Raw genomic sequence first — 17888 nt, 5'->3', positions numbered from 1 at the left:
GAGAGTTCGTTGTCATTCGTCGACGACTCGTACATAGATTCCTTCACACATCGAGTGCCTCGTACCGCATGCCCGCCACCAATAAATCTTCCTCGTTCCCCTCCTCCACCCCTTTCAAATCATATAGGAGCTACACGAGGAAAAGTGACAAGGTCGTTTGGTGTAACCCATTCATCGTAGACTCGTATAAATAAAAAGACGATGGAATGAGTTTGCGAATAATATAAGTTTTCTATGTATAATCGAATATGACGCGTTACTGAACACAATTCTCTTTTATTATGCACGCTATTACATAATGTAGTATATTGCATAGGTACAAAAACGAGATGCATATCCTCCAGATAGAAGCCGTTTCTTTCAGGTCAAAAAATCTGAAGTGTATTAAAAAATTTAATGATTTTATTTACACAACGCCCACGGTTCGAGGTCTATTAACATTAGCGGCGTGCGTAACAAAAAGTGAATAAATGGTCCTGTGAATTCTCTCAGCACGTTGTATCGGTTTTTACTCTCCTATCCGATTTCACAGAGAATGCTTCTATAGTATATATACAAACACATACAAATATTTACAAGCATACTGAATTAATGTGGATTTTATAAATAGTCGCCGATAAGGAGAATACTCGTTATAATTTCTAAATGTAATACGATTGCGAAATATGTTCTTCGCTTGTGCGTGATGCTACAGACAATAGCAATCAACTGAGCATAAGACACACAAACTACTTCAACATCTGAAGCTGCGTACTGACAGCTATGCTTGATGGGATCTTCTACTTCTGCGCGATGAGCTCGAAAACAATGGACGTGGCTTGTACAAATCGTCGCTAGAATAATGTTGACGGCTTCTTTGACGCCTGAAATATGAGATAATTGATGTCTGGTTAGTCTTTTTCAATGGCAGTATTTATAAAATTATCGACTATCTCTACAATTATGCTAGATCAACATACCCCTTGTCTTCCTTTGTTAGATTAGTGGATGGTAGTTTTTCACTGGTAGCCGATACATCGCTCTCAGGACTTAACGGCATTATAAAATTCTCTCCGTTTGAAACCTGTTGTTGAGCTGTTGCTAAATTGGAATGAAATTTTTGTCTTTGTGGGACAATAGTCTTTCTCCTCTTATGTATGTATATCAAACTGTTTTCTTTGGTGGCGTTTTCCGCTTGGTCATTATTATTATTTGTATTGTTCATTAGCAGTATATCGGATAAAGGACTTGGCAAATGCTTCCGCTTCAATTGCGGTGGTGCCATTGTTTTAGATACTGACGACGAGACCAGCTGTCCACCCATGCTCTCGATCATGTCCTCCAATGTGGAGCTCTCTTGTAGCTGCACGCTTTCCAAGAAATTGGAAAATTTGGTTGACTTTTCACTATCAGCATTGAAAAATCGAAGACAACTGTCCTCGTCTTCGCAATTCTCACGTGTATCCTTAGCCAAATCTTTTGCAGCTGTAGCTGAGACATGTTTATCCTCTTTGCGTAAGCATTGTTCGTCGAGGTATATGGTACTCCCAATACTTTTTGTTGACGGTGCATCGCGGAAGATGGGTTCCTCGATAGGTGGTGGTGGTTTCACACCTAGGTCTGTAGAAGTACCGTTCAGCTGTTCAAAAGGCATTATTATGCTGTTTGCTGGATTTGATTCCTGGACCGACGAAAAGTTACTCGTACCGGATTCGCCAGCCAGCATGATTCTCGTCCTTTCCTCCAGGGATGGATTAATCTCGGGATACGGCTCTTCGTACTCCTCATCTGGTACTTCTATGATCTGAACACGTTCGTCGTCCGGAACGTTCTCTAAGCTGCTTTTATCGATAGTTTTGTTTGTACCTGAAACTATCGTCTTTACATGAGTATTCGATTTGTTTCTTTCTTCCATCTTTCTGCTATCCCCGTCGCCAGCAAATTCCTTCAATTTCCGCTTCTCTAATTTTTTACGTATCTTCATTAGCTTTTTAGCTTCATGAATATTTTTTGCAAATTTGGGCTTTTTAACATTCGTTGCATCGGACGAGCGCATATCCAAATTTTCGTTCGAAAACATCCTTTTCTTTGAAGTTAAATTAGTGCTTTCGTTTAAATATTCATCGGCACGGCTCTTCCAATTAGCGTTGGTTTGCTGCTGCCCATTGTTGATGATCATGTTTCCCCGTTGCTGCGTATCCCGATCACCGCGATTGGAGCTACTATTGGATTGCAGTGGCCTGCAGTTCGAGGACGACGATGATAATTTTAATTGATTTACTTGAAGTAAATCCTCCACGCTATCCGATGTCTCGCTACTCGAATTGTTCATATTGTTGGTTTCCTTTGATAAACTCGAAGAAGTGGACTTTCCAGCTACGGTGTTGGAGTTTGAATTGCTGGATTGCGAGCTTCTACCGTTAGATCCGTTCGAGCCATCCCTGTCCGTTGATCTACGATCATTGGAATTTTTCCTCAAACTCGAATGATCGTCTTTCGGCTTTGACTTCTTTTCCTCCTTACGCTTCTTCTCCTTTGACTGTGAATCGACCCTCTGCTCTTTCTTACCGTCGTCATAGAGCCTTTCGTGGCTCCTCCCTTCTCTCTTCGCAGCTGGAACCTTATCCCCATTGTTGTTGTTGTTGTTATACCTATGTTCTTTTCTCACATCCGACTTGTCTGACCTGCTCTCTCTTTCATTTTTCAAAGATTTTCTGCTATCCTGTCTATCGCTCTTGTCCAATGATTCTCCCTTCGTGGACGACGCATTGCTTTTGCTTTTGCTCTCCTTACCGAGCCGTTTCTCGTCGCGTTTCGTTCTGTCCTTCTGAGAATCACTTCTCTTCTCTTTACTCTCCTTACTTTCGTGTTGATGAGAGACGCTGTAGCTTTTGCCTGTTGCGCTCTTACTGCTATGCTCCTTTCTCGATTTCTTCTTTTCCTTCGATGCATCCCTTCTATCCCTACTTTCCCCTTCTCTCTTCTTCCAATCCTTACTACTATCCTTGTTCAATTTTTCCTTTTCTGTCAACTCCTTCTTTTCCCTTAACTCTCGTATTTTCTCTTTATAAAGATCCTTCAAGTCTCTTACCTCATCTCTATTTGTATGATCTTTTCTATCGAGTTCTTTCGATTTCTCATCTTTTAAGTTGCTATAGCTGCTGTCTTTCGTGAGATCCGTTTCATCCTTTCCTTTATCTGTTGTCATTTTTTGTGCTTGATCCTTCATCCTTACTTTACCAAACTTGCTACTTTCGTCCTTTAATGAGCCATCTCGACTCCCTTGTTTCTTCTTATCACCGCCATCTTTGTCTTTGCTTGATTTTACAGATATCAAATCTTTTGAATGAATTTTCTTATCACTTGCTGATTTTGTTTTTGTGTAATCCTGGTTTTTATTTCTCTCTCGTTCTTTGTTCGTTTTGCCTTCCAATTTGTCTTTCCCTTCATTATATGCGGTATCACGAATAGAATTAGTTTCTTCTATAATATTTTGTGTAAACTCCTTAACTCTGTTAGAATTAAGTGATTCTCTATTTATCTTACCTCTTGAGTCTGTATCTTTACCAGATTTATGGAAGACATCTCTTGTGAAGGATTTCCCATCCATTTTATCCTTGCCAGTATTACCATCCCTTGATGTGTCCGGATTTATTGGTGTAGAAGGATGATTCGATGATCCACAATCTGTAGTAATAATGGACAACCTTGAATCGGAAGAAACTTTGCTTAACTGTGAATCTTGGTTACTACATTCGAGATGCTCTCTCGAAAATTCATTTGTAAAATCTGGGCTTCTTGATCTATGACTTGTCAATTCTGATATACCAGATAAATGCGAGTCATTAGAAACATTTGATTCATTTAAATTCATTATGTCTATTGGTTCAAAAGTTGGACTGTCCTCTTCCTCTTCATCTGCTCCCTTATCATCTGATTTGATAGATGTATTTAAGTTTGGATTACTATCAACTTTGACTTCAAGTAATTCAATGGTTGTCGTTTCTGAGCTACTGCTATTTTCTTTATAAGACGTTACACCATTGTTGTTTGTACCATCAATATTTTTGTCATGATTAATAAATATCTCTTGTAATTTTCCTAACAGCGAATCCTCTTTCTTCTCCTTCTTTTCATTTGTAGACTCAATACCAGTTTCATCCACGGACTCTAGAGATACATCTTTCAAGCTGTTTTTATCTGACTCTGGTGACACTGGATCCAAATCTTTTGGCAGCAAATCTTTAAGGCCATAGGATGTTGTACCTTTCTCCTTACTTTTAGGCCGTTCGATACCTAAGAATTCGTATACGACATCCTCGATTCTAGGCATAAAAATGGAATAAACTTTAGGATTTACTACTTGATCTACGATCCGCTCCACTCCTACTTCCAAATACGGAGCTTCATGTATATGCTTTCTTAGATTTTCTCTGGACTGGTTTTTATTTAATTCTGGTGTCCATGATTGCTTTGATAAAAAGGAATTAACACTACCCTCCACACGAGTACGAAGGTTTTGATAAGCTGGCTAAACAAAAGGAAAGAAAATAGAAGAAATTAATAATTTAGAAAGATAATAAGCCATTCTTTATTGTGACAATGCTAGTGTTCATGCGTATTGTTTTACCTTTGTGTCGACATCGGCTATGCATTCTTTGCGAAACTGATCAAAAATCCCTTGTGACTTGACTTCATCAACAATACGATCTATAAGTCGATGATCACCACCGCTGGATAGCAGTGTCAAGGTTGCCAAATCCGCCATCCTGGATAGTACTACACTGTTAAAGGATCAGATCCTCGTAACAATTATGACAATTATTCATCGCACTCACTTACGAGGGATTCGAAGGGATTCCTAAAGAAATACGGACGAGACAGATAGCCTTACGGGATTTCAGATGCTAGAAAAATACTGATGCACAGCAGCGCCCCCTGTCCTCTACTCAATTTATTTGTCGGTAAGATAGTATAATATGGTTTTATAGTATAATATAGCTCGGTGGATAATTTCTTGGAGTGCGTCGATAATATAACGGGTCGATCCGCATATCGCAGAAACCTAATAACGTTCCTCCTCAACTATTCGCGCTTACTACTTAGTTTTTTTCAACAATAAATAAAATGGAATAACCGGTAAAATAAATACTAAATGTTATTATCAAATAACACGGAACCTTGGTAGAAAACTACTGTTTCTTACTGAATTCTTGAGAAGTTGAGAGCTTTTATATGGAAAGACAGCAGCTTTCTTGTGCTTGCAGCGAGATGGTTTTGTTCAAAGCAACCCAGCGCTTCCTAAGCGCTGAGTGATTCCGAATGCACTTGCAAGCATGGTCCCAATAGCATGAAGTTGTTTTATCTGAATTGAAGCTATCGTTTTTTGGGGATGTGGCAATAGTGGGATAACTGGCAAATAAAATTCCTTCATTTGTCTTTTCTCACTGACACGGAAACAAAAGGGAAGTTTACATTTAAGATCTACGTGCATGAGAATATTCCCTGATCAAATTTTATTTTCACTGATCAAGAAAAAGGCGAATTTAAAAAAAAAATTAAAACATGAACCATGAGCTTAAATTATTTGAGCAAACCAAAAGAACGCTTGAAAAAGAACTCAATACTCAAGCTCAACAATATAATGAATTAAAATTGCAACTGCAGATTACTGAAAGGGAAAGAGACAAATGTAACCTGAAAGCACAGGCATTGCTGCGTCAAGTAAGTCAATAAACCATCTTTACAAAGAAACTATAATTTAAATGTTTAATCTCCGAGAATATGTAGAATATAATTAAATTATAAAAAAAGATTCTTCGAAGCTTATTTTTTTTTCTTTTACTTTTATTAACATTTGTCAACAAAAGGGGGCTACGTTTGCCCGACCAAACATTCCTTTCCACTTTTTTCGACTTTCATAGCAGATCCACCACGAAGCTGAAACGGCACGCAAGTGCCGTAGCGCAGCCGCGATCAGCTGGACACCTCACGGCACTGATCAAAGATTGTGGGAGTTCGGGGAACCCCATCATAATCCTCGTTCACTGTACTGATAAGTGCAAGAGAGCTAATTTGTGGAATTTCAGAATTCCCACTAATTTTCATCATTGCTTTACAGGACCTTATTTTATTTATTATTGTAACTTGTGTGTGTGTGCTGTATGTAATGAAATTCTGTTTTTATGTTACTCTTGTTTTAATATATCAATACTGCCAAAAAATTAGCAGCGATAAACAAATATAGGGTCTATGAGATAGCCAGCTCACCGGAGTTGAGCAATGGCATTTGAGTGACTTTATAATGTACGGCAGCTGTGTTATAATCTGATAGTAACAACCGAGAAAAAATGATAATATTTAAACCTTCGTATGGATTTGAATGAAACTTGAAGCTTTGTCATTGAACAACCCTCAAGAGCACCCTTCTTAATTGAAGTGAGGTAATTTCCTTAATATTTGATCCAGACATGTAACAGAACATCGTAATGTAATTTTATACCGTATCAAGCCTGAATGGTACTCCACAGGCACTCCGGAACATAATGACAACGAAAAGCTTGATACACAACTGAAGTGCAACGCAGTTACATTACGCTGGCCTATCGGGTGGATTAATACATGTGCAATAAACCAGTGTAACGTAACTGCATGCGCTTACAGTTTCATATCAAGTCTTTCAGTATCATTATTTTACAGTGTCTATGGAATGCTGCCTTGTAGAGTATGTTTTCACAATTAATATGACACGTCAAAAATTATCATCGAATGAAGAATAAAAATTTGTTAAAAAAAAAGACCAAGTAAAAAAAAGTGATAATTCACAAACTCACATATGATGCAAATATAAAAGGAAAACTTTTTGTTCTACATGGTGCTCCACCAATTATTTGATATTTCAGCATTATTTATTCAATTATAAAGCAGAATTTTATTTAATTTAAATTTTAAACATGTCTGACTAGCACAGGCCCAGTCTGAATTCACCGTGGGAACTACCCTTAATAGCATACAATTTGATATTTTTAACAACTTAATACTTGTTTATATTAATAGATAGATGGTTATATCGGACAGCTTAAGTTGAAAAATGTTGAAATCGTCGACTACAAAAAACGTTTAACCGAAGCGGAAGCTAAATGTCGTCAACTTCAGAATATGCTTAAAGTAGCTAATGTGGAACGAAGTTCATATACCAAAAGTATTGTTTTGGCTCAAGATAAAAATCGAGATCTCGAAAAAACGAATATACTGATAGATCATCAAGTGGAGCAGTTAAAAGAAGAGTGTGCAAACAATGAAATTAAAACTACAAAACTTGAGTTTCGTAAGTGTGGTTGCTATTGTGTGTAATAACTGCTTTGTCTTCTTTTACTAGAGTGTTTTCATTCATTCGCAACGAATCGCTGCACGAGTACTAAGATTTGAAAAATGTGTAATAAAAAGTTGGTTCCAATACTAGTAAGGAACTGTAAGATAGTTCGTTGATTGAGGCTGTGTTATACGACTCTCGAGACCAGTGCAGGCCCCAGAGTTTATAGTGCCCCGATGCAAATATAAGGAGAGCACTAATCAGAACGCCCTTACCATGTGTGTTTCAGCGCCCTTCGTGTTGTATGGTGCCCCGATGCTGTGCATCCTTTGCTTGCCGGGTAGAGCCGGCACTGCTCGAGACGTCATACAGCCTGCTGAGTCGGTCGAAATATATAAAAAAAATATTTTTAGAAGACTTCAATCTTTATAACTATTGCATACATTTTAATGGGACTTTAAGGATATTTATTGAGCAATTATCAGGGGTTGTCTCCTTTAAAAAAAGCGCGGTGTGTTTTTCTTGCGTGCTATATATATTTATCACAAATTTCCCTTTTTAATTTAAGTTGAGTTCTGATGAGTTACGTGGGTATACGCTAGTAAAATACTAATATAATCATAATGTAGGGAGATTGTATTGCAATATATGTATAGGGAAACGTACTCCCAAAAATGTTAAATGTTACCGATAGATAACGCTGTTAGTACGCATTACTACACATTCTCACTTCACTGTTTTTGTATTAGTACTTTATTAGCGTATACGTATCAATCGGTCAAATTCTTTATAAGCATATCAGAAACAACAAATATTCTCTATAAAAAATAAAATAAAACCATTGCAACTTTTATATGCACTTTTAAAATAATTTCAGTTTTAAGCAAGGTTGAAAAAGAAAATGAAGCAATAAAATCAGAACTGCAGTCTGCGAAAGACGAAATTGTAGCTCAACGTCAACAATATGGAGATCTTCTAAAAGAGAAAAAACAATTACATCAAACAATTCGGCAAATAAAAGATGATATAAATAAGAAGCAAAAGGACAATTACGATATTATGAATGAGCGAGATATACTGGGCACACAATTAGTTAGGAGAAATGATGAGCTAAGTCTACAAGATGATAGAATAAAAATTCTTACTGGCACGGTTCAGTGTGGTGAAAAAGAGTATGGCAAAAGATTAAATGACATTAAATTATTAAAATCTGAGGTGAAAGCATTAAGAAGGGAAAAGGCCTTACTTGTTAAAAGCTTGTTAAATAATGCAGATTTGCGTCAAGAGATCCTGCACTTAAATCGTGATTTAACAGATGAAAGATTAAGAGTTATGGCTCTAGAAGAAGAAGTACAGACTCCGCTAAATATTCATAGATGGAGAATCTTGCAGGTATCCAAAATTTGTTAAACTTTGTGACATGGATGTTTTGTGGTAAGGAATATTACATAAAAACTCGATTAGATGTCCATCTATTCATATAAAACAATTGATTTAGACAGGGCTAATTGCCCAAAAAATATAGAAGCGTCAATTTTTAAAGCTTCTGTCGTCCCTCCATCGATCAGCACATAATAGTGTAGTATGCATCCACCCGTGAATAGATTTTATGACGAATAGTTAAATAAATACTAGATGATTTTATTTTATTAAGATCTTAATAACACATAGCAGTTATTTATCTTAATTTTAATTTAATATTTAAAATCCTATTTTTTGTAGGAATCTCATCTTTCAAAATTCGATCCGAGTCAAAAAATTCGGCTTTTAGAAAAACGTATATTGCAACAATCCAGAAAATTAATTGAACAAGATAAACAAATTAGAGTCGCCGAAAAATTATCAAAAACTCTTTGTAACGCTTTGTCCAAAAATCCTGGACCAGAGGTGAAAGCCTCATTGAGAAATACACAGAAAGCTTTGAGAAGTCAAGGGGAAAAACTGAAGGTATATGAAGTTTATTTATTATCGCGCCAGAATGCAAAAAATTTTCTTTGTACTTTAATCAAACTATGTAGTTTCTATTTATTAAGGTTTTTTAATTTTTGCTAAATGTATTATAAAAAATTACACGTTTTTTATACCCGTTTCACAGTTTACGTAGACAATGCAATGCCATCAAGATAAAAGAAAATAATTTTTCAGTATTAATTTTGCTCTTGGTAGTTATTTCATTCCATTAATCTTAAAGCACAAAAAGCATTTTTAAATTTCTGATAGCATTTAAAGAAACTCATTCGTTACAAACATCACAATTGCTTTTGTTTCAGTCTTTTCAGGCATTATCCTAGATTCCTATTTATGATTCAATCTTCATTAGAACCATTACAATCACAAACTGTGCCAGAAATTAGTACTTAAAAAAAATCATTTAATTAGAATTAATGTTTCTTTCTCTTGAATAGTGCCAATGAAGTATTTACTTGATATTAATGACAATTAATCTAATTAACTAAATTTATTGTTATTTTATTATTATTTTTTATTTAGTTAAATAAGTTATGTATTTGGTGCAAATACATACATATGTAATTGGTATCTATTTCAACTAACATTTATTTGAAAAAATAAATATTTTGGATTCTTTTTTAGTGTTTGATGTCTGAGGTCAACATGTATGAAACAATAATCAGGGATTATAAATTTGAACTGAATCAAGTGAATACTGTAATATCTGCGCAGAAAAAAGTTTACTACTACCAGAGAAACATGCTTAACTGAGGTTTTTGAAGTGTTATCATACTGTATTATTCAAACAAGCATTAAAATTGAAAGAAAGATTTCTGTTACATAGGATATACGGATATACCACTAAAAATAATCTAATATTGAAATCAGGCTGAAAGTGGCTTGGAGAAAGAACACTTGTGAATAGTTGTGAGCTTGCGTTCGGAAACACCACCCGAGTGCACTCGGGTGGTGTTTCCAAACGCATCGTGATTGCTACAAATAGAGAGAAATAAGTTCACGAAGCGACCACCGCGGCTTTCGGAACACTCATCAGACATGGTGCATCGAGCGACACGCAACATTGCTCGACAAGCAAAACTTTACGTTCAACAAAGCGACGAGGTAATTCGAACAATTAAAAATGAGTTTAGCATTCAACTCTTATTGTTCCGATCGAACTTTTCCTAGAAGCCCCTTCCCACTCAGTCTAGTAATTTTACGCCAAAGAGGAAGTTAAAGAGTAAATAAGGAAATACGAAGGGCCTTGTACAGAGCCCAATGGGATTTTTGATCTATCAGAATTTAAGTGACCAAAAACTCATTTAGCTCTAAGGAAGCGTTGGCTTGCCTCTATTTTCATTTTTTAGAAATTCGAATATAATTTCTGTAAATCTTGAAAAGATCTTTAAATGTTCTTATTAATTCTCGTACATGCTCCTGGACATATACTTATTAGGACGGAATATATAAAGGTTTCTAGGAAAAATTCTGAAGGAGCAAATGAAGCTTAATGGCCAACCTAACTTATAAAGAGATAATTGTTATAGTGGATTAGGCCTCCCGGGGGAACCACCTAAAAAAAAACGCGCCTTGCTGTCTACCGAAATATGGTGGGGAAATGATAGCTATCCAGATATTACCATTAGCCTATACAGGAGTTTTGTTATGAATTGGTCGTAAGCAGGTGCAAAATGCACTGGCAGAAGGCAGGCGATGATTGCCTTGTTGTTCTGGCTAAGACTGGCAGGGATAGAATAATTCGTTTGGTTGATAAGATCAACTACATGGAAAAAACAATAAAATTGCTAAACTAACAATAAATTATTATCATATATCAAATTGCAAAAAATAAAGTAAATTTTTTATTGTAAATTTATTGTATGATATTATTATATATAATTTTATTTTTGAAAGAGTATACTGTACTATTTACTACATTGTAAAAAAAATAATATTGCAAATGCAATATTGTAACAATTAATATGCATGGTTAATGTAAGATTACTTTATTATGCTTCTAATATACATTAACATTATCGTTAAATTCAAATAGGTATTTTTATAATAGTGTATTATTCTTTTAAGTATAAATTTTGTTAAAAGGACAACATTTTTTTTATGTTTGGCAATTTAATTCTTACTAGATTTACAATACTCGATAAATTGTTTTCTGTAGGTTATCCTTTGTTGCAAGCTGATGAATTTTGTAACTAAAAGTTTAATGGTGAAGACTTAGTAAATTCGGATTACGTATTGATGAAAACGATGTTGAAGTTTTTAATAAAAAATTCTTATTCCATATCAGTATGAATACCGCGGCCAACAATTTTAATAAAGTTTTTTATGTTCTGAGTGGTAGTATTTCAATCAAATATTGATTAACCAACTCCTAAGTATGTTTCAGAATGCTGAGTCAATCCTTTTTCTATAAGCTAAGACAGAAAGATGTGTTTACAAACCAGAGTTGTTGAGTTTGACGTGCTAATGTAGTATTGAACGTGGTAGGAATGGAAAGAATGACTTTAGGCATTTAACGACCTAAAGCCACGTGTATGCAGTAAACCGTAGAAAAAACATTAAATTAGTAAATAAAAGTTTATTTATTTAAAATTGTATTTCGATCTTTTTATGTTTATATATTATCTTGAAATATACAGAACTCATGAAGTCTTTGTGGCGTTGTTAGAATTGACGAAATATAATGATGGCAAAGAATCTAATAAATGTAAAACAGAACATTTTTATTTTTCGTGGGATAAGTGTTTTTTTTTTATTTGACATGAAATATTAATTAATTTTTGTAATGATCAGTCGTTATATTTTTAGAAGCTCTTATTGAAACAAGAATATGTCATAGGGAAAGGCAGATTAATTTAGACCACGTAAGCAATTTATGGAACAAATGTAAAAAGTAATAGGAATAATTTTAATAAGAGAAGAAGCTAGAGGTCACTAATCACATGTTATTTATAGTTAGAAAATAAACATGTTTATTGGTAGGTAGTAACAAATGTAGGATACAAAATCTTGTTTTTTTTTTCATTATAGACTTCCGATCCAGTTAAAGTAATCGGTCCCCTAATTTGGTCCAATAGCATCTTCAAATGGATCATTAATTTTAAGAAGAGCTATTGATATATATAATAATATTTGTTTCTTTTAAGAATGGATTACTTTGGAGCGAGATCATGTGTGCTACATTTGAGCGCTAGGTAATATTTTCTTTTTTCTTTGCTTATTCTAATAATTTTGGTTGACAAGATCCTGCAATAATACTAGCTTTCTGAGCTATTTATCTATTTCGAGAATCTGACAAGCCAGGCTTTAAACTTCTTGTTACAGCATGTGATATGGCTTAGTTCGATTTAGGAAACTACAAAGTAGTCCAACTTAATCAATTCGTATAAAAATATTGAAATAATAAAAAGAACACGTTTTAAGTTTTTATTAATAATTGCGCATGGGTACCATAGCTATTCTTATGTCAATATAGCGACTTGCTTCCCGAAGTTGTAATAATAAAACTCTTGTTATTCTTTTTCTCTTGTTTCAAAGCGATATAATTACTATATGTATGCATTACACATTTCAACTGTATGTATGTGTGTTTAAAACTAAAAATATTTTATACTAGTTAAAGTTACATCGGTCGGTGGTCCAATTAAAGCAAGGGTAGAAATTATGTTACTCTCCCCTTTATGTAGAAACATGCATATTTAGATTAATAGCATCTATAAATATTAGAAGGTACCAATAAATTTGACGTTAATTTATAATCTGATTGGAACACCTATCTGGGTGTCTGAAGAAAGGGTATTTCTGGAATTGATTAGGAAAGGGAAGTTTTATTTTCACATTATTCAAATGACTATGGAATTTATACAATAATTTCGTCGAATTTATGTATTCAGATCGAACTAATCAACTTATATATATAATGAACCTGTATTGGTAAAATGTAGTAAGGGAACTGACGTTTAACTCACGAGTCTGAATATCTTACCATGAGAAAAGTTTATCTTACTGTTTAGTTTAGGATAAGTTTAAATTGGTCTGAATTAAATATTTACGGACAGACCAATTTTTGAGTAAATGCTGGATGCTTATCTAATCTAGCCAGGATACAATATTATAGTATATAGTTTAATAGAGGAAATAAAATTAAAAACAAACTTTGCGTATAGAAAACTTGTTTATATATTTATAAATATCCTTGAAAAATTTTATATTATATTTCTTCCCTAAGATAAAGACAGTCAGCATTCAATGCAAGTTGTACTTCTTCGTCTGTCATCATGGTATATAATGGTGCTGCTCCTGCTAATTGATCTGATTGCGATTTTTCTGCATTCAGCTATTATACAAAAAATGTGTTAAACATTTATTAATAGAATTTAATAAAATATTAATAATCAATCGTTTAAGTTTATTAATACTTGTGTTTAATGTATAAAAGTTTTCGCTATTAAACAATTATGCCCAAAGTGAATTTAACCTGTTCTATATTGAGTGAAAGTTGAATATTACGTACAACTCAAATGAGAGACATACTAAGACAGATCTGTAGCTTTTGAAATCGGTGTATAGAGTCATTAACCCCTTAACTACCATCGCCTAAGTTCTGACAAGTTCAAAGGCAAAGATGTTAGACACTGGCAATTCAGGGATTAAGAGCAAAAATTAGAATACATAATATGTAGGAGTACACAGTATCTTGAGTATTCGGCTGGCAAAAAGAGTATAAATGTATTTTTTTTACTATATTAATTATCAAATCAAAAAACTTGTATCTAACACTGGCATTTGATATAACAAATAAAATATCAAAAATACATTCAAACCCCTTAGAGATTTGGACCCTCCCGTAATCTTGCCTTGAATGACTTTGGGGATCGTCGAATTAATTACCCACCGTTTTGGAGCCGTTTAGGAATGAATACAAAATAGACAGACGAGAAGTCCACGTGTAATATTTTGGGGAAGATAAACATCAGAATACTAATCCATGACAAAATTTACATAATTATACGGATGTATGGGCCCCACCAGTTAAATTTAATCTGGGATCCATTCAACCTATGAATCGTGTACCCAATAAAGCTTTAAGTCAATCTTAATCTGTTCGAGATGCTATTCAAAATTTGCTTAATAAATGTTCCTGCTTTAAAAACACACTTTGATAGAATTGTTTTAAAAACCTGTGCCACTCAAACGATTGATAACGACTTTTAATTAGAATAAGTTTAAATTGAGGTGTAAGAGGAACCTGACTAATACTGATTGTGTCGAGATTTATAAAATTTCTAAGAGAAAATTTTAAAGATATTAAAACCAGAATAAAATATGGTCAGTAGATATACTTTTAGTCAGAAATCTAAATTTTTGTATTTCCTTTTTTTTAAATATTTTATTATTTCGATCTATTTTAGAAATGCAATTTTCTAAGAACCTGTCGAATTCCGATTCGACCAGGCTACCAATTTTATCAGGCTTTCACACACCTATTAATATTGAGAATGTACTTACGAAACTAAGTCTTCGTTGTGCGCAAAATTCAAAGGCTCTAGTTCCGTCATTAGGTTTAACTAACAGTAGAACTACAAAAATTCCCATGATTAAAAAAAAATTAATATTCATTTTTGAGCTCGTTGAAGTTTTATTCCGTGTAAAAATATAGCACTGAATTTTCAAGCCTATATATAAAGACTTCTGCGAATTTAAAAGCAGTTATTAAAAATATATAAAAATTTTCAATAGTATTTATAATATAAGAAAAAAACAGTAATAATTTATAATCGACATTTATAAGAAAAGTTTGTGCTGTTACAAGTCCATAAAAAACTAATAAAAAGATTATACAGGGTGTTTAAAAAAGTTTGATCTGTTCAATATTTTGAAAACTAAGCATATTGGATAAAATCTGTGAGATATAATAATTTTAAAAATTGATTAGATTGCAATGAAGTTATAAAGATTGTATTGTCTTGATGGAAAAAATTACGAGCTATTTAAAATGTAAGTAATAAATATCTATATATCATTTAAGGGCATTTATGTTTATGCACGGAACGTTCACAAATGCTACTAACTTATATAGAGTACACCTATCTATGGCTTGAAAGTAGAATTTTTCAAAATGCATTTGTTAAGTAATACATTAAAATATATCTGCAAAGTTAAGGAGTGTAGCTCCAAAAATATAAGTTTCAATTTTAAAAAATTATGTTAATCTTCTAATTTCCTTTATAACTTCTATGAAGATTAACATTAATGATCCTGTCTGACTGATTTTGAAAAGTAGCAAAAAGTAGATTCTATATAGATATTTTTCAAATTCTTAAAAACTATTTTGCTAAAAATGTAGTAAATCAGATACCCTTCTAAGTTGACCATTCGTTAGATTACGAGATTCAGAAATTAAAAAAAAAACATTGCTGTTTTGTTAAAAACATTTAATAGAGAGCGCCTATATAATGTTCTACTATTTAATTTAAATAAGTTTCAATACGTAGAATTTGATAGAAAAGAATAAAATATAAGGATAAAATACTAGCAAAAATTAAACTAATCGATTGATAATTTACTAATAAATGACTTTTGAAAGTTGCGAAAAATTCACGTTGTTGAAAGAGATTTTGTAAAATTGCGTAAAACTTGTTAAATTTCGTAGTTTTTGAGTGCGGTAATTTCCCTCGTTACCAACCGATTTGAATCAAATTTTGTCAGTGTACTTATTTCATTAGTCTCTGTCAAGTGTATACTTTGAACATTATTTAAAGTTACTTTTATCGTAAAATTAAAACAGGACACCCTGTATTTGGATAATTTTATTGTCTAGTCGTTTCTACGGTGTATTATTGTCATACGTAAAGTAGATAATCTAAATCATAAAAAATATCAAGAGAACACAAGTTTCGCGATCATAAATTAATGCACAGTGTACAATATGCAATAGAAATACTTTAACATTAGTTTATGCTGCTTGAAGAAGAAACAGATATTAAAACAATTTTAATATTCAAAATAATTTAAATCATTTGCTCCTATAAAATGATGGTTTACTCTCCTAGGATCATGATTATTTACTAGTATTATATTATGCTAAATAAAAATTATATATTAGAATATCATTTGTAGTTCGAATAATCAGTTTTATTATAATGTTAAAAGTAGAAAAAATTTCCTTGATTCGAACGAATTTTTATTTGACTAATCGTAAATAAGTAGTTAATTGATCTTAAAAAATGGCTGACTCAATTAAATAAAATTTTATTTGAATAAAATCAATTGTAATCCATTTAATTAAGTTTTATTAAGATGAAGTAAATATTTATTTACGCAACCATTGGACTAAAGAGTTATTTAAATCAAGTATTTTTTGTTAGCGTAAACATGTTATAAATATCTGAATTTTCGCGTTTAATTATAAAGCGATATATGTCGTAACAATTAATTTAATTACGTTTTGCTTGTGTAAATAAAAAAGAAATATAGTTAAGTACAAAAAGAATTAAATAAAGGATTTACATAAATATGTAATTTTTCGTATTCATTCATTTAATTTTGATAATAATTATTTTATAGTATAATCTTTTTTGTTAATTCTTCAACAAATAATTTATATATGAAATTTGCGAATAATTCGTATCCCTACAAAAAATTAAAAAAGGGATGAAGAAGAGAATAACTTTATGGAAAATTCTTTTATACTTCTTTTAAATTTGGTTGTTATTAGCCCACCCTATGCATTATCTAGAATATATTCGTCTAAACTAAATCGTTACCGTCTGCACGATGATGAGTATTTGATGAAATTTTCATTGTCGCGTGCAACCATGAACGAAGTGGATAAAGACTATTGCGATTTTTATGAACGTCCCTGTTTAAAAAATAAAGTCGAAAAGAGATTTTCCTAAAAATCCATGCAGCTAATCGTAAAAACAAATAGACACTATTTCCAATAATTCACGTTATAGCTATTAAGGATTTAAGGTCTGTACCTACAAATTTGATAAGAAATTTCTTTTTAATATCCCATCTACTTTCTAGATTTTTAGTGTTATCGTAAATAATCGTTTTGTTACGAGTGAGAGAGTAAAAAACATCATTTTACATCGTATGTTGAAAAAATTAATAATCTTTTAACTAAAATATTATTAATTTCGCGTTCAAAGATACTAGATGAGGGATGACCGTTCTAAAATAGGTTAAAAAGTAGTCCCTTTAAAGATAGAGACGTATATTTTAACAATTTATGCAATTATATTAAAATTATTGTTTTTCTGGCTGTTTTTTCAGCAACATTACACTGTATTTATACGGATAGAAGTATACTATATAATTTTTAGTTAATTTATATTTTAATATAAACAATTAATTGTTTTGTGAGATGTGATAAGGTTAATACTTTTTTTTTAAGGATAACATCATATTTCCTGATGTGTCTTTTATTAAAATGAATTTTTTAAGGGAGATAGGGCAGTATGGGGATATCGCTTTCATTTTGATTGCTTTTAGGGATTTTAATCTCTCTTTCTTTGTTCTAAATATACCTATCTCATCATGGCTCCCCCATCTGGCGCAGCCGCACCTCTCATTCATTGACTATAGCGTCGCCGACAGTAGTTGTAGCAGCAGCAGCACCAGC

The 17888-nt window shown here is 32.8% G+C and overlaps 2 protein-coding genes and 1 long non-coding RNA gene across 5 annotated transcripts; 1 reads left to right on the top strand and 2 right to left on the bottom strand.

Moving 5' to 3' along the window:
* Window positions 1-505: 505 nt before the first annotated feature.
* Window positions 506-4875, bottom strand: LOC136772273 (biorientation of chromosomes in cell division protein 1-like 1). Of its 3 annotated transcripts, none has more exons than XM_066725140.1 (4): window positions 4822-4875; window positions 4610-4763; window positions 960-4510; window positions 506-863 (listed from the first exon to the last, which is right to left on the bottom strand). In XM_066725140.1, the coding sequence occupies exons 2-4, from the start codon at window positions 4745-4747 to the stop codon at window positions 761-763; spliced, it is 3792 nt and encodes a 1263-aa protein (XP_066581237.1). In that variant the 5' UTR covers window positions 4748-4763; window positions 4822-4875; the 3' UTR covers window positions 506-760. The 3 variants fall into 3 exon arrangements, with proteins under 3 accessions (XP_066581237.1, XP_066581238.1, XP_066581239.1); XM_066725141.1 differs by having other exon boundaries at window positions 4818-4865; XM_066725142.1 differs by having other exon boundaries at window positions 4610-4748; window positions 4822-4863.
* Window positions 4876-5259: 384 nt separating this feature from the next.
* LOC136773013 (cilia- and flagella-associated protein 58-like) lies at window positions 5260-11145 on the top strand. The gene is made up of 6 exons (XM_066726322.1): window positions 5260-5703; window positions 7036-7306; window positions 8169-8683; window positions 9014-9238; window positions 9884-10363; window positions 10789-11145. Exons 1-5 carry the CDS (start codon window positions 5545-5547, stop codon window positions 10010-10012), a joined length of 1299 nt encoding a protein of 432 aa, XP_066582419.1. The 5' UTR covers window positions 5260-5544; the 3' UTR covers window positions 10013-10363; window positions 10789-11145.
* Window positions 11146-13420: 2275 nt separating this feature from the next.
* LOC136772610 (uncharacterized) lies at window positions 13421-14949 on the bottom strand. Its single transcript, XR_010822491.1, has 2 exons — window positions 14768-14949; window positions 13421-13595 (listed from the first exon to the last, which is right to left on the bottom strand). It is a non-coding gene; the product is annotated as an uncharacterized lncRNA (long non-coding RNA).
* Between the last annotated feature and the right edge of the window lie 2939 nt (window positions 14950-17888).

The sequence above is a fragment of the Prorops nasuta genome, unplaced genomic scaffold, assembly GCF_024137725.1.
Source record: "Prorops nasuta isolate Cenicafe-Biocafe unplaced genomic scaffold, Cenicafe_Pnas_1.2 PNAS00004, whole genome shotgun sequence".
Lineage (NCBI taxonomy): Eukaryota > Metazoa > Arthropoda > Insecta > Hymenoptera > Bethylidae > Prorops > Prorops nasuta.
Note: the sequence above shows the minus strand (reverse complement) of the source record. Positions and strands in the feature narration are given on the sequence as shown.